Source organism: Lonchura striata, chromosome 9 (assembly GCF_046129695.1).
Source record: "Lonchura striata isolate bLonStr1 chromosome 9, bLonStr1.mat, whole genome shotgun sequence".
NCBI lineage: Eukaryota > Metazoa > Chordata > Aves > Passeriformes > Estrildidae > Lonchura > Lonchura striata.
This window is the reverse complement of record NC_134611.1, coordinates 22,117,796-22,131,875: the sequence shown is the minus strand read 5'-3', so window position 1 is coordinate 22,131,875 and position 14,080 is coordinate 22,117,796. Positions and strand designations below refer to the sequence as shown.

The 14,080-nt window shown below is 37.5% G+C and overlaps 1 protein-coding gene across 9 annotated transcripts in view; it reads left to right on the top strand.

Moving 5' to 3' along the window:
- Nucleotides 1-14,080, top strand: part of DPYD (dihydropyrimidine dehydrogenase) — a 336,858-nt gene that overhangs the window by 88,520 nt on the left and 234,258 nt on the right. For all 9 annotated transcript variants that reach the window (XR_013340469.1, XR_002464965.1, XR_013340470.1 and 6 more), the window contains exon 4: nt 2,924-3,011. Coding sequence is in view for 6 of the 9 variants with exons in the window: in XM_021525458.1 (XP_021381133.1) it covers nt 2,924-3,011 (88 nt within the window). In the remaining 3 variants the exon portion in view is untranslated. The remainder of the gene's footprint in view (nt 1-2,923; nt 3,012-14,080) is intronic.

Sequence of the window (14,080 nt, the reverse complement as noted above, 5' to 3'; positions counted from 1 at the left end):
CAGGTGAATTAGAAATACTTAATCAAGATTTCTAATTTGTTTACAATATTTTGAACCAAAATCATAGTCATAAAATAACCTTCTAAAATGAAAGGTGGGATTTCTCAGGGTGGGAGGACAGTTGAAGGGAAACAAAAGGAAGTATAATGCTTAATAATTCTCCATTGGTATATGCATGTGGAACTGAAGCTCATGGTAATTGTTGGTGTGTTCCCTTAACCAGGGCATTTTTGAAAGGATCAATCACTTGTAGCAATTTATGTAATAACTTTCTCATGTGTGACTCTACTACTTTATTTATTCTTTCTGCCTGATTTGCCAGAATGCGATACCTTTGCTCCTTTGTACAGTAAATGCACTCTGTGATATCTGTGATGGTACGGTCAAAGGATAATTTATTGTCAGATAGAAAAATAGGTCAACACTAATGTCACTTGATGATCAACCCCCCAAGTTTAATAAAACACCTCACCAGCATGCATTCAGCACAGTACTCGATGTTTTATTAGGACTACAGTACCTTACAGTACCTAGCTATAGCAGGCATGTAATTACTGAGCTGTCATGGTGATAAGTGGGATTAATGGCAGCCTGGTGCACTTTAGTCTGCCGAGTGCCTGGAAGATGGTATTATTATAAGAGAAAGTCTGGACTGGCATATTCATGGCACCCTCCCCTCCTCCCCAAAGCTCACATTCAAATTTGCGTTACCTGCCCCTCCCAGCAGCTGACATTTTCAACAGCTGTTATTTGTGAAGCATCTCAAAAATCAAAAGAGAAATAATTTGGTAAAGATGCTTGCTAGTCTGAGCAAGTAATCTGTACACAACTTATCCTGCCAGGTGCCATGCCATTTTGACATGAGATTGTTCTATGTATAATTCACAGAATGTATTTTATGTTCAGTGTGCTTTCTCTGATTTTGAATACAGGACTGTCGTATTTTGAAGAAAACCTCACTGAGGAAAGTGAAGAGTAAAAAGTCGTAATGGAATTGATGTCTTTTTTAATTGCATGATTTTTGAGTTCTGTTATTTCCTTTTTGCTTACACAGGCAAACTGCTCATCTGAGTCCTCATAGTGGTGTTATTTTGTCTATCACATCTCCTTTTTTGCTGGCTTCTAATACTAGAATGTTACTTTTTTTCAAAGAAGAGAAATTCTTGTCTGCTTAGAATGCTAAAAGTATCCTCTTGACTCCATGTGCTGGCCACAACCTTTTGAGGTGCCCCTGTTCCACCTTTCCTTGTTAAGGCCTTTTTAACATGTACCTGTTGCAGGTAATGCTGGGCAGTGTTATCTTCAGCTGCCACAGCTAAACCTGCCAGTGCTTTTCTGACATCCCTCGAGTTGAACTGGTAACCCAGAGTGGTGTTGAACCCATGTTTGTCTTCTGCAGTTTTCCCATCTTTTGCAGCTTGTGAGACCTGTTTACATTAAGTATATCCTCTGGGGCCTTTTTTCTATGACTAGTCTTGTGATAAAATCCAAACAGTCTCTACCACGTGTGCCTTCAAATTTTGTTGGTGCCATATCGTCTGCAATACTCAGCTAGATAATAATGAATAATAAGATGAAGGGCTAATTAATTTCTATTTAACTAGCTTTCCCTTCTCTCATATTCCACCCTTAACTGTAAAAATGACAACAAAAAAACCCCTGTTGTGTGTGATTGACAAAGTTAGAATAGTGTTTTGCTGCAGGAATTCCAATAATTTATTTCCTTTTAATGTACTCTTAATTTCTTTCTATATAGTCCACTGGCCTCTTGTGGCTTTTCTGTGTTTTAAAATTCTCTGTCCCAGCCAGTTCCACAATCTTGTCACCTAGCACTGAATAACAATAATTAAGGTAGACTTGTGGAACTTACGTAAGTATCTGGGCTCAAATGATACCTAAAACCCAAATTTTATTTAATTTTCCATATATTTTTAAACCCACAATTTGCATTAATTCTGACTGTTACTAAACCAGTATCAAAAGAGCATCTGTAATAACCTAATTAATTCTGAGACAAATAGTGAAGCATTTGACCTGTGATAATCATTGATCTATAAAAGCAAGACTGTGTACTAATACCTTTGTGCCTAATAGAGAAGCATTTTACTCCTTCAGCTGACTTTTATCTTTTTCTTAGGTTTGCTTAATGCAAGTTGTGTAGACTGTCCTGAGGACTTAATCCTTGGATGGGACTGGTGCAAACAACCAGACCGTCACACCCCCATGTGTGACTATGCAGAAACAGAAAATCAGTTTTATTACATAGGATGTTTTGTCGCCTTATTGCTTATTTAGGTTTTGTCATTAGAAATGACAGGAAGAAGGTCTTAGGGGTTTTGGTTGGGAGTATGTATAAGACTACTGAATTATTTTCAGAAGTCATAGCCTTGCATAGAAATTCAGGAAATTCATAGAAAAGTGACTTGAAAATTCATCAGCTTTGGACATACAGTAAAAAGTAATTCCCTCCTTTGTGAAATACTGTTGCTTTTGTATATCTGATGGTCCAACATTCAGCATTTATTCCATAATGATACTACCAGAACTTAGTTAATAAATTTAGATTCATAGCACAGTTTTTTTTTCAAATAGAAAAATGAACTGGTCAGAAGTTTAGCAGTCATGGATTCCAGGGAAAAAAAATGCCTCTATGTAATTTGAGGGTTTCCTAATACTTGGACAGGTGTTATCTATGTGCTTGTAAATGCCTTCCTATGTAAAATGCAGTCAGCAAAACATAACTAATCTCTGTTGATGACAGTCAATAATGATCATGTAGCATTTTGAGGTTTTAAATAGAAATTCTGTGTGTTATGCTCTATTGCTTTGTGACTTATCTTTTAGCATGCTTACATGAAAATCTTATGCTTTGGCAGCACTTAGATTCCATGTCTCCTTGACATACTTTCTTTTATTCCTGTAGATGTTTAAAGTGTGCAGATGCCCCCTGTCAGAAGAGTTGCCCAACTAATCTGGACATCAAGTCATTCATCACAAGTATTGCAAACAAGGTAAAGTTGGGCTTGCAGTTGTACATGGCAGGAGATAACAGCTGTTATTTGCAAATTTTGTGGGTGAGATTGCATTTTGAGGCTTATCTTTGTAAAGTCTTCAAAATAAAGTGTTTAGAACAGACATTTTGAAGCTTGAGTCAGCTAATTTTGATTATTTTTACTTCTGTTCTGGGCCTGTACAGATAGTGTATAGTGCAGATCAATTTCTTCATGTCACTTTTCCTATAAAGTTTTTGGATTTGATAGTTTTCAAATACAATGGTATTCAAAAACCTGAGCATTACAACGTCATTATTTAACCTTTCTGCTACTTTCTGCTACCTGAGTTATTACAGTTACAAATCTCTCCTTTCATTAAACCGGCGGGGGGGTATTGGTGGTTTTCTATTTTTTTAGAAGGTATTATAATTTAAATTTCCTATTACAAGACTGGTATAAAAATGATAATCTCAAGCAATATTATCTTGTCCTTTATAGTAAGAGTTTCTCTTTAATGCAAGCGTAGTCACTCACTGGGACTGTTAATAACATACTGCAGGAATAAACGGGCCCCCCTCTTTGGAGGTACTGTACCTTTTCTAAATAGGCTACTATACGATGATCATAATGAAACCTTCAAAACCTTATTCTGAATTGTGATTTACAAATTACTTTTAATGGTCATAAATAGAAATAAAAGTTACTGCAAAGCTGCTGTGAATTATAAGGACATTTGGGATAGCCTAGAGATGACTGGATATTGGTTGCCCCATACTTCTTAATGCTTACTTCATATCTGTGGAATCATCAGCTGCTATGTCACGTACATCTGTATGAACCCAACTAGACTCATAAACTACTGGGGGTGCTATAAAGATTGTGTCTGCTTTTTATACTCTTAACATTTTCACTGTTCCATGCATTTGAAAGGGCCAACACAGGTAATGCTGAGGGAAGTATGTGGGCAACAGCAGCACTTCCATGTGCAAGTGAACAGCCACACTGCTTGTATAAACTGGGTGGTATGGAGAAGACACCAGTAAATCCTGCATCTTAACAAGAAACACTAGGATAAGAGGAGATACTAAAATGTGTGTATCAATTATCATGTAACTACATGTTGCTGTGGTTTGCAGTAATTGGCATTATGCCCAGTATATGCTTATAGACTGTTTTTGTATATAATCTGTATCCTGTCACTGCTGCATTTATTTTCATGAATGTAAGCATCTGTTTGCAACCACAGTATAGTTTGTGGCATATTGTTGCTTATTACCTCTTCAAGCATCGTGAAGCAGGCGAGCAGAGAAGGTACAAGGCAGAAATGGAACTGCTATTCTTTCATCTGCCTGTATCAGGAATAGTGTGGCCAGCAGCATTACCAGAGAGGTCATCCTGGTACTCAGGATGGTACATCCATCATACTCAGTACTGGTGAGGCCACACCTCCAGTGCTGTGTCCAGTTCTGGGCCCCTCACTTTGGGAAGGATGTTGAGACGTTTGAGCGTGTCCAGAGGAGGCAATGAGGCTGGTGCGGGGCTTGGAGCACAATTCCAGTGAGGAATGGCTGAGGGAGCTGGGGGTGTTTAGCCTCAAGAAAAGGAGAAGCAGAGGTGACCTTAGCACTCTCTACAACTCCCTGAAAGGTGGCTGTAGTCAGGTGAGGTTGGTCTCTTTCACCCGGGAGCAGCTGGCAGAATGAGAGGACACAGTCTAAAGCTGCACCAAGGGAAATATAGGTTGGATATTAGGAAAAAAGTTTTTTATGGAAAGAGTGATAATGTGCTGGAATTATCTGCCTGGGGAGGTGGTGGAGTCAGCATCCCTGGATGTGTTTAAAAAAAGATTGGATGTGGCACTCAATTCCCTGGTTTAGTTGAGGTGTTTGGGCATGGGTTGGGCTTGATGATCTTGAAGGTCTCTTCCAGCCTAGTTCCTGTCATGCTGTGTGATTCCGTGATCATAGTGCTGTAGTTTGTTTAGGAAATCTAAAACAAATGTTATGGAAGTATTTTACCAGAAAAGGGGCCTAGTTATCAAAATATAAAGCTGGGAATGAGCAACTAAGGAAGATGGATTGAAGCCTGCAACAGAGGATGTCAGAAAAAGAACTAACACCAGCAATATCCTTTATACAATAAATTTGGTGGGTCTCTTAGACTCTGACCACCTCTAAAATATGATGCCCCTTTGTAACTTGACGGAAAGAGTAATTTATTTTAAAGGCAGATGTTTCTGTTACAGAGCAGAGACAATAAAAGTAGGGTGACTTCAGAGCTTTGGGAGTTATGTTTTGGCAATGCTATACTGGAATAACATCAGTAAACTTCCTTGAACGTTTGAAGTAATCTTTGCCTTGCTGAAGCCAATGAGTACATGCTTACTGATTCTAATAGGGCCAGATTTAACCTGTCAGATGGTCAGTGAGGTGGATCAACCATACAGAATTTGAGTTGCTTGATGATGACTTTTGAATCCTCCTGGAAGCTGCAGATGCATGGTAAGATACTGGCTTTGTCCTGATCAGGTGACCTGATCACTCGGTGTTTTATCAGAATATCTTGGTCCAGAAAAGAATTGCAGCTTACTACTATTCACTCAGTAGATATAACTTTCTTTGTGGAGATCCCAAAGTATCTTAGATTACTGAAATGTAGTCACAGCATATCTTTTTGGACCCTATCCCTGCCTATCAATATCTTCTGTATCCACTCTAAAACTTATGATAAAAGGTGTAACACAGCTTTAGTAACTGCTGTTACCTCATTTTTATATCTGGCTGTTTTGTAAGGAGCTGGAAATATTCACACACAGGAAATTTGGAAAAGTTGGATATTTGGTTTCTGCTGTTCAAAATGTTAGGATGGAAAATTGAATGCCTAAATCAGCACTGCTTCTGTTAATTCAAGTTTGAAGTGTGAGTTTACGTAACAGTTTTATGCTCTTCTTTCTCTCCTTACCTTATAAGAAGAAATCTTACATGGCATGATTGTGGAAGCATTTCTCTCAACCCTAATGCCGACTTTAAAACTAAATAGCCAGCCAAACAAACAAAAAGAATAAACCTCCCAAAATCAGAAGTTAGTAAAAACCTCTGGGGGAGGTTTTTAGCAAGTGGCTGAATTCATAGGCTGAGAAACAAGGCTAGAGAATCCTGCATGCCCATGGCCGGGGGTTTGGAACTAGATGATCTTCAGGGTCCCCTTCCAACCCAAACCAGTTGATGATTCTGTATTTATAGCCTCCATGTCACTGGCTATGCCTCCTGTAATTCATATCCCAAGCAACCTAAGGAAACTAACAGTGCAGAGGGAACCCAGCCTTGACTTGATGGCTACAGTCTGCTGGGTTGAATTTTCCTTTTGATGTATTAGTTTGTGATGCCTTTGCTATAAAATATCTCTTGTAACAAATTCTGTTATTCAGAGAAATTACAGGAAATTCCTATGGTTTACTTTATTAATGGAATCTTTTTATAGTTGTAGGTATGTACTCCTGTTTTTACAGGACTGCATTTTGAAACTCCTTGCTTTCTGTCAAAGTTACAAAGTGGAAGTTGAGAGGGGGGTACCAAAAGTTGAAATGATTCACTTGAAATCATGACCTCATCTAAGAGGTCTAAGACAGATCTAATCATGATCTAAGAGCCCACTACCATGGGTGCTCCTGTGGTGTCCTCTGCTCTCTTTCATTCTGCTGCTGTGGTGGTACCTGCACCATATACTTTTAGAGCAGATAGAAGACAAGAATAATGTGCTTTTGAACACTAAAACATATCATTTATAATTTTGATAATTTTTAATGGAACCAGAAAGTAATTTTTCACTTTGTTATGCATTGTGCTGAACTTCTATTGAAATAATAAATTAGATATTATCATTCAGTAGTCTGAATATTCAGCTTGATGAAAATTTCTGTATTATTGTCACTGAAGTTGTTGCTTAAGATGATCAAGGATATTTTGCATGTCATTGAATATTGTTTTCAATATGATAAATTTGTTTTTGCTGTTTTCATCTTACAAGTAAACTTCCACTTCTAATCCAAAAGCTTATAAATATGTATGATAGCTTCTAGAAGAAATAAATAGATGAAACATAGAACATTCAGGTGTTTTAGGTCAATAGATTCAGGGAATTGGGTACATTTTCTAGACTTACTGAAGATCTGTGAATCTCTCATCACCCACTTGAGAAACTTGCTTCAGCTAGTTAGCCTTCTACTTGTTTAGAGAAGATTGTGTTCAGTAAATTTCCTGTCCTTATCCTTGTGTAAGCAGTATTTCACACAGGTATTTATTTAAACATGATTCATTATTAATATAGACTATTTAGACAGCAGTAAACTGAAAATTAATAACTTTGTCAGGTATTAAAAAGCTCTATTCTATGTTGTTTGTTTCGTTGGGAAATGGCTATAGCAATCATAAAGGGTCAGGGATTCTTGTTCTCTTAAGCCTGAGGCTTTTTAGATATTTACAGGCCATGTACAATGTAGCTGTTCTGCCTTTAGACCTGAGCTCTGGAGTAGAAGAGGGACAAGGGAGGAAGGTTGTTCCCAGGTTGAAAGGGTAATTGAATTGCCTGACTCAATGAGCCTTGAGCCTCTTTGAGAGCAAGGATGTCACTTATGCTGTATTGTGTTAGCTGCTGTGACTCAGTAGAGTCTAGGCCACAACTTCTATTCTCTTTTCCATACAAACTGGATTACAACTCCACTTTATAAAGGTACAATTTATTCCATTGTGTTTTCCTAGTTCGTGTTTCTCAGTTCATAAAGACCACTTGCAATTGTGTCTCTCAGAGATCAGACTTCAGATTCACCAGGCACACGTTACAATTTTTGTTTCCAAATATCAGGTGATGGCAAACAAGAATTCTGACTTCCAGCTGTCCACTTTAAATACCACCACATAGCAAAACCTGTATTCCTTGCTTTATAATGAACAAGTGCTGTCTTAGTTGTTTATTTCTTTAAAAAGAAAAAAAATACGCTGAAGAAAGTCCAAATGTGTTCAGCTGCTGCGGGAGAAGCTTTGCCCCTCAGCCCTGAAGTAGTACCAGGAATGATTTTAGGATTTTATGCCCTCCTTCCTTGTGTTGCTATGTTAAAGCAAGAGGGAATTTGTAAAATGGAGCTTTAGCACTTGACATCATTTAGGACTGGCACAAGCAAATGTTTTACAGCAGCAGAAAATCCTACCATTTCCCAGAAGCATCTCTCAGCCTGAATACTTGTAGGGTGTGCAGCTTTTCTCCTGTTCTGCAAAACAGTGCCATAGAAGCAGCCCTTTAGAAAGCAGCAGCTCCTCACATGCTTTACCTTTGAACTGCTCAGGGAGAGAGTCTTGGAGCTCTTTGTTATCAGACACCTTTATGGTTTGAGTAGTAGCATTGAAAAACAACTGTTGGCGCTCACAGGGATATCAACTTTTGTTACACAGCACAGGCAGAAGGAACGAGTGACTCAGCCTTTACAGTCTCAGTCTGTAATGAAGAACTGGGGGTACAGACGTATTTTTTTTGTTCTCTGTACTCATAGAACTCTGTCACTGTTGCCCTCTGTGACTAGCTCTCACAATTTTATTTGAAGCCATGCATTATTACAATTCCTGACATTGACTCTCCAGTTTTTCCTGTATTCAGAAAGACCATCTTCTCCCATATCCCTTAGTAATAAAGATAAGCTGATTTGCACTGACACGTCAACTGTTTTTAACAGAATATTAGGCCAACATTAGAAAAAGAAGAACAACGACAAAGAGCTCAGTGCCTCCCCAAAAATCCCAAACCAAGTGAAAATCCCACACTGGAAAACAAACTTAAAAAAAAACCCCAATCCCCAAAATCAGCAAAGCCAATGCTGCCCTCTGGATAAAAGGTAAAATTTTGTCCTTGGGCTGTGCAGAACACTGGGAGGGAAATAGAGGAGGGAGAAATTAATGTCAGAAGCAGTAGAGAGAAACTTGTGGAACACAGGGGAAAGTTTTAGGATTTAAGAGGAACCTTTTGGTTTAAATGAAATCAAAGAAAATTTGTGTGGGATTTTCAAGAATGAAATTCTTTTTTTTTCAGAGGAGAAAACAGAGAGGGAACAAACTGGAAGACAGAGAAGGATACTAAGGGATAAGAGTAAATCTGAAGTTTGGGAGATTGAGGGAGTAAAGGAAAATATGTTTGTGGTAATACACTAGAAATAAGAAAAATGAAAACTGTGGACAGAGGAAAACAAGATACAAAAAGTTGTGGACTTGCTAAGAGAAAATAAATGAAGAGAAAGGATTGCCACAGAGAAAGAGTGTTGAGAGACATAGGATTATGACAGGTGAGAAAAACAGAATGATGGGTTTTTTTCTGTGCCAGAGGAACTCTGACTAAATTAACAAAAGACATCTATATGCCATTGCAAAAACTATAGAAAATGACGAGTCACCGTTCATATGTGAAATACTGTAGGTGAGGTGCTGTTAATACAATGGATTGTGGAAGTCAGCTGCTAGGTGACTGGTAGTAATTATATACCGATATTAATCACAATTAATCTTTAAATACTACTTTGAGGCCCCAGGGTTTTCAAAAGTGCTGTTTTATTTAGCTTTCTCTGTTATTCATAGTATATTTCAGGTTGCTAAATAAAATAGTAAGGAAAAAATAATTTAAAAGAAAAATTAGGAATGATGTTAAATTAATGCACATGAAACAGTGACTTTTCTTGAGATGTCTGTTTGTACTTAGTGTAATGGAATGGCTGACAGCTGGTTTCAGTCGCCGTAGTGTAATTATGTAGAATAGACTTTTGCGATGACACTATGTCAATTAAGGAATCTCTCACATTCTAGACTACAAAGGACAAAATGACAGTACAAGATATTTCTTCCGTTCTTTTTCATAAAAAGATAGTGACACTGTGTGAAATTACAGTCCTGTTATGATGACACAAGTCAAATGATGTGAAAGATTTCTGGATTGATTAAAAATCATCAGCATTATAATATAGAATATGTATGATTTGATAAGTTCCTGTTATGTTTTGTTCATTCTTCTTTGGAAGATATTTGGGGGGGGCTGACAGACTGAGGGCGTTTCTTGTTATATTTGAACTGGTGTGTGTCAGTGTGAAAAATGTTCCTTATATAACAACGTACTTTAAAAAGTGATTCTTCGGTCTGTGGAAATGTTTTAATCCAATACATCTTGAGTAAATTTTAAAGCTATTGCAGAACATGAGCTAGAATAGGAGGAGGCAGTGATATTTTCCCATGCATTTTGCTATGTCTCCCTTTTTTAAACTTAAATCCAGATGAAAAAGAATTTGACTGTTTTCTTCTTTCCTTTTAAAGTATTCACACTGTCTCCAAATTCTGATAAAGTCAATGTATTAATTTTTATTACATAAAGCATAATAATGCATATTCTCCATTTTTTTTAGAAAACTACAATATCAAAAGACCATAATGAATTTATTTAAAAAGCTCTTGAATTGAAAGAAAGAATGCTATAAGCATTTCCTGATAGTAAATGCAATTTCTTCTGGTCTCTCAATATTGATCCTATGTGTTTTAATAGATTTTTTTCAAGTAAAAAACAGTCTAATTTGCATGCAAATTATATAATGCTTCCAAATGATACATGTGGAGATCCTCTTTTGTCTGTTTTCCTGTGATTACTGATATTTGTTTAAGGCTTCTTTTTGTTCCCTATGTTAGCAATGTAGTATTTATTGACATTTTGTTGTAGGAAACCACAAAACATCTTATCCAGTTAGATTCATTTATTTCCATGGAAATGCACAGGAAAAAAATTTCTATGAACAAAGGCATAACCAGACATTTATCTCATTAAAAAATTCAGAAACATTCTAGTTTTAGACTTGCTTCCTCTGTGATGTCTGTTAGAAACTGACCAACTGAATCATCTTATTATTTAAACATCTACAAAAATTACTCCGAACTGTTAAGGTAGCTTGCATTATTCCATGCACTAAAGTAACTGTGTTGTTTTAATGAAGCCAGCCTCCCTTTAATTATGATCCTTTCTCATGTACAGCATGTGCGTAGTTACCAGCCTGCCAGGTCTGCGTCTCTGCATGTCTATTTTATATGCAGCCTACTACACACTAGTTTTGTGAAATGAAGTGATCAATATTTTTTTTTTTAAATGTGAATATTCTATGAATATTTTACTTCTAATGCCATTGATAGATATAATGATCTATACATGTTTTCAGCTTAAAAAGGATAAAGCTGCATAAGCAAAATGTTTGTGTAACTAAACATTTTAGATACTATACACATACTACAAACTCATTTATTACTGTCCTAGCATGCTTTGTAGTTTTGTAACACAGTCTGCATAACACCACTCTGTGTAACTTACTAGACTTACTGCATTTATCTATCAGTTTTTGTCAACTATTATAAGAGAGTTTTCTAATTTTTTGGTATGTTAGATAATTGCACAGTAAAGATAGGATAAATGATTATATAGAATAGAAGGACAAAGAGATGAAGCAACTCAGAGCCAGGCACATGAAGGCCTGCCCAGAGCCCAGCCTGCACACTGCAGCGTGCCCTGGCAGGCAGGAGCTTTGCAGGTGGACTTGCTCTTGTGCCACTGCACAGTTGTGGTAGCAGCACATGGCAATATCCTTTTGCTGGTAGAGAGCAGGAACAGTGGCAATGGGAACAGGGCTTACACTGATCTTCAGGAGGGTAGAAGAGGAGAATAAGGGAACTGTGGCTCTTCTGAGAGAATGTTGTAAGTAATTGTGTTTTGGCAGACCATGAAATCAAGTCCAGTCCGAACCTGTGCTTCCAGTTCATCTCTAGAGGTGCCCACGTTAGCGCAGTTGGAACACACTAATGAAGGAGTGCAGTACCCTTGCCTTGCTGTTCTCAAATGTGAATTTTAATTTATCACTAGAATTATTTTATGTGCTAAGACTAGAAGATATATGCTGATTGATAGAATTTATTTAAGGTCTTAATAATTATCATGGCAATGTGTACTATATAGTTTTTGATACTCTTATTTGAAGAGAATGCAGTTCCTTTTTTCTCAGGTGCTACCACTGCTAGTGCCAGCTGCAGGAACTCATGATCATGACAGCAATATCTCAAAACTTCCCAAAGCAGGTCTCTACCTTCATATACTCAATCATATTTCTCCTGAAGTAAGAGCTCAGCAGTAGCTGGCCTTACCCCCATTGAGTCTTCAGTTCCAGCTTCCTTCTTACCAAACTCTGGTATGGTGTTCTGAGGCAGATTTCCTTACATATCCCCTTAACAAACTGTGATCTTGGTCCTATACCTGTACTGACCCTGGGCCTTTCTGAAGTCACTTGTGCCCTGTCTTTCTGTAGCAGAGCTGTGCTCAAAGTTTGGTTTGAGCTTTCAAAAGAAGTAAGATGTGCTTACTTTCAAAAGAAGTAAGATGTGCTGTGTATTGGCACAGCTCAAGTGTGAGAATATACTTTATATATGTAAGAAAATTCATTTTAAAAAAGAAATATTTAACAGCTTTCCTTTCTAGGCATAATAACTAGGTCTGTATATAGATTTTAATTACAAAGCTGAAAAACGTAGAAAATCCTTAATGAAGTTGCTTAAATGGAAATGCACTTTGTTTCCATTGAACCAGAGCTGGAGATAATAAATGTAATGGCACTGGACAACACAGGAAGGAAAACTGCAAGTCTGATATGAGTGAAACATAAAAGAGAACAAAAGTTTATTGAAAACCATTTTGTCTTTGAGTTAGTGAGGAAAAGAACTAGTACTAATTTGTAATTATTTCTTTAGAGTAGAAGAAAGGAATGGCTAGATGCAATTGCCTGAGGAACAGGCATCTAATGCCACTTAGGATGCTGCTGGGTAACTAGGCTGGTCTCATTGCTGCTTCAGAAAGTTGTGGGTCTCCTGCATTGAGTTTCACCTCTGCTGTATTCAAATTTGTGTCAGTGACATTTCCAATATAACTGGACTTCTGTAATTTGCTGCCAGATTTAGCTTGCAGTGTCTTTACAGGTTTTTTAAAGTATCCCTAATAATCTGATATCAAAACAGCATAATAATCTGGAAGAACAAAACTGTTTGCTAATACATACAATTCCATTTTAACTAATGCTCCTTTACATTGGAACAAATGAGAATTGGGAATAATATAATGTCACCACAGGGGGAGTAGCTGAAGGTTCTTCAGAACAGTTGCATAAAGGGGTTGTCTGTTCAGCCAGGATTAGAATTTCAGTGGGATTTAATACTATCTAAAGAAATCACATAAAAGTACGCCTAGGCAGCTGGTTTGTGTTTCCCAGGTGATGGACAGAGGCTTGTGGTCTGCAGTAGACCAGCAGCTGTAAGCAAGGAGTCCAGTTACATTTGCAAATACATTTCTTGAATGTTGGCATTTTCTTGCTAATCTCTGTACGTGTCTGTATGATCTTCTTTAACTTTAGAGAATTATATGCTCAGTCTAATGATATGCCTGTAGTGAATTTGAACCTCCCAAACCAAACTCTTGTCACCCACTGTTGGTTAAATTGTCAGATCTTGACACTGCTCTTTTTATTCCTGAGTGGATTCTTACTCTATGTGGCAAAGTACTTGCTTTGAATAAACACTTCTGTGTGCATTATCCTACCTGATAGAAAGTCCCAGGCATTGCACACAGGGTCTGCTATGACCAAATACTTCACAGTGCTTGAACATCTTCTCTCTGTTCTGGGTCAGCTGCCCTGGGACGGGACAGGACAGGACAATGAAGGTACCTGCTATAATAAACAGTTTCTTACTGGTTATGATTACCGAGGACTGGAATATAAAAAAGGTGGTGCAGGAGGATATACTGTTTTTCAGCCTTTCAGTTACTTCTGGTGTGTAGAATGCCGAAATGAGATCCAGCATTAATTTCTCACTAAAGAAACTTTTGTGGAACTTCAGCCATGTACTAGTTCTAAGGGTACTGTATTGCCTTCTGGTCTTAAGAGGTAACTCTAGATTTAACCCATCTTCATGGACTTGATGGGACTTTTAGAGGAGGTGGGAAAAGTGATTAAATTAAGGAACAACTACATGCTATTATTAACT